At 56.7% G+C, this 2,973-nt stretch overlaps 1 protein-coding gene across 1 annotated transcript in view; it reads right to left on the reverse strand.

Moving 5' to 3' along the window:
- Positions 1 to 2,973, reverse strand: part of Tco025E_08346 (putative calpain-like cysteine peptidase) — a gene marked incomplete at both ends in the record, with an annotated part of 4,992 nt that continues 2,019 nt past the window's right edge. Inside the window, one exon of the mRNA XM_029375196.1 lies at positions 1 to 2,973. This exon is cut by the window's right edge and continues 2,019 nt beyond it. Coding sequence (XP_029224714.1) covers positions 1 to 2,973 — 2,973 coding nt within the window.

Here is a 2,973-nt window from a genome sequence, read left to right on the forward strand (position 1 = left end):
GGCGCCCTCCGGCGTCAGGGTCGAGGAACGCGCGGTCAAGTGATGTCCCGCTTGCGAGCAACTGCCCTCCACCACGGCTGGAAACTTCCTCCTCCGTGGCCCGTATCTCTGCCGCGTTGTTCTTCGGCTCCTCCTTAGCTCTCGCAGCTTCGCCTCGCCGCGCACGACAGCGTCATCGTACTCCAAGCCAAGCTCTTCCAAGGGGAACCCAAAAGGCTCGGGATTCAGGAAGGCCCTCTCTTTGTGAAGCTGCAACTGAGCCAACTCCCTGGCACACTCGTTCAACTCACCCTCCAGTTCCTTGATTTTTGCCGCATTGCCGCGCGGATCTTCGTTGCGAAGACGCAGGCGCTCCACCTCCATCGTGTGGAATGGCTCATCCGAATCCAGCGGCAGCTCAGACACCGGCACACCCCCCGGTTGCGGGTCGAGAAATATTTCTCGCTCCTTCTCCTTGAGCTCACCTGCAAGCACGTGCGTTCGGTCAAACAACTCATTTTGCAGGGCAGCGATGGCGCTGGCGTCCTTCCGCGGTTTGTGGTTTAATGCACGAAGCTCACGCTCCAGCTCCAGGAAGGCCTCGTTTTCGTTTAATGCAAGCAACTCGAGCGGGACACCCTCCGGCTCTGGATCCAGAAAAGCCCGCTCCTTGGCGTGCATCCGCTTGGCCATTTCATGGACACGTTCATTCATCTCCTCTTCTAGGGCAGCGATCCTGCTTGCATTCGCAACAGGGTCCCCATTCAGCGCCATGTGCTCACGCGCCATTGCGGCAAACGCATCATCTCCCATAAGAGGTATGTCCTGAAGGGGAATGCCCTCCTGTGCCAGGTCAAGGAAAGAAAGGTCAGGCTCTTTTGCCTTCTCAGCAATGGCGTCCGCCTTTTGCTTTAGCACCTCCTCGACAGACAGTACTTTGGCCGCATTTCGTGGGTCCTTCTTCAGCCCATAGCGATTCCGTTCGGTTGACATATAGTCATTATCGGAGTCAAGAATTGGGTTCAGCAAGTCCAGGTCACGCCCCTGGAGGTACTTTGGTCGATCCTTCCCAACAATCCGCTTTGCCATGGCGTGTGCACGATAGTTTACCTGCTGCTCAAGAGCATGAATCTGGCCCTCGTTTCCTTCGTAGTCCTTGTGCAACTCCTTCAACTCGGCGAGCATCCCCCGCATTAATTCGTCATCATGCAGCTCAAGATCATCAATCGGAACGGACTCCGGCTCAGTGTCGAGAAAGTCCAGGTTGACTTCTCCAAGCTCACCAGCATTCTCTGGAGGGTCTGTGATGCGCACGTGTGCCGGCTCCACGGCAACTACTTCCACCTTGCACGGCACAACGCCCTTGCCGCACGGACACGTGACACAGAGGGCATACCGGCCAGGCTCAGAGAGGTGCCGTACAAGGCCCGTCTCCCGGTAGTTTGTCGCCGATGTGACGCCTTGGATGCGATTGTCATCGCCGTCGTAAAGATAGGCTCCAAGGAAGTCCTCTGCCATGGCATCACCCCCATTGGACGACTTAAACGGCTTCTCCTGCCGCAGAAGAATGTGAACCTCCGTGGGAACATCAACAAGAAAGTCCACACGATCCTTCTCCTTGTTCCTCAATTCAAGGTGCTCAATGGCGGGCAGGTGGCGGTCAACATTAACGTTCAGTCGCTCAATCTGCACCTGCTTCGCATCGGCCTGTTTCTGGTACCAGAACGAGAGCAAAAATTTGCTCTTGTCGCGAAACATGGCGCTGGGGACAAGGTAGCAGAGGGACTCAGGAGGCACCGTCACAAGATTTGCCGACTCACGGGAGTCAACAAAAAGCCCTTTATACACAATGCGGTGATTGTTCCACGTTACCAAATAAGTCGACACATGTTTGCTGGATGTACTCTGCGCGAGGACGAGGCCGCATTGAATGTAATTCAGCTCCTGCTGCGGCATCAGATGGAGCTTGTGCCGCTGGTCCGGCTGCCCAGCCATGGCCAAGATCTGCAAGGGCTCCTCGGAAGTGTTCCGCACCACGTACAGGGGGTTCTCGCGCCACGTCACCAGGGTGGGGTTGCCGCCATTCGTGCCCTCGCCCCACTCGCTGTTGAAGTGCCGGCCCGGCAGCAGCAACCCTTTAATTTGAACTTGTTGTATGCTGAGAAACACGTTTAAGAACGCCGTTACAGGCATGTAGATCACGTCATGCCGCTCAGGCGCAAAAATGGAACGCATTTCGTCGGTCCAGGAGACGTCATCCTTGTTCATGGGCCCCGTGTAGTTGGCCTCTACAAACGGGTTGTAGATCATAACCAGCCACTCGGAAAGGTCAGGGCTCGCCGAATTCCCAGTGGATACGATGGAAACGATGCCGTACGCCTGGCCGCCCTGCATTCCGACCGCCTCTGCCTCATGTAAATTAGTTACGCCACCCAACGCTGACGCCCTCAGGTTCTCTTTCAAGTCCTGCCAAAACTCCGGCTCGTCAACATGATACATGGCGGACTTCGCAAGCTTCAGATCGGTCGGGATGCTCACCACGGGACAACCGGTGAAGTCGTAGTACAACTCCTGCAGGGTGCAGCCCTCAATGTTCTGGTACAGGGTGTAGAACTTCGCGTAGGCCTTCTCCAGCAGCAGGGGCCACCAGTGCCGAGTGGGGGAACGGCAGAACAGAGTCTGCTGCTCCATCAGCGGGATGCGGTCGTCGATCTCCACCTTCACCCACTGGCCATACCTGTGAAACTGGAACGTGTAGCGCCCATCCCTCCGCACCTTCTTTGTCACGAACACGTTGCGGATCACATCGGGGTGGTGGTCCACAAGCGTCGCGAAGGCGGTCAAGCAGCAGCACTCAAAGTGTTCGCCCTGCTCGAACTGGCCCCGGTCCATCCTGTCGGGAAGGAGCGGCAGTGTCTTGCCCTCCGGATACAAGTCACCGATGTGGATCCAAGGGTCATTCGTGATGGCCTTGTTGTCAACCATGAACCGCTT

The sequence above is a fragment of the Trypanosoma conorhini genome (genome assembly GCF_003719485.1).
Source record: "Trypanosoma conorhini strain 025E chromosome Unknown Tco_14.4_contig_00758, whole genome shotgun sequence".
NCBI classification, from domain to species: Eukaryota; Euglenozoa; class Kinetoplastea; order Trypanosomatida; family Trypanosomatidae; genus Trypanosoma; species Trypanosoma conorhini.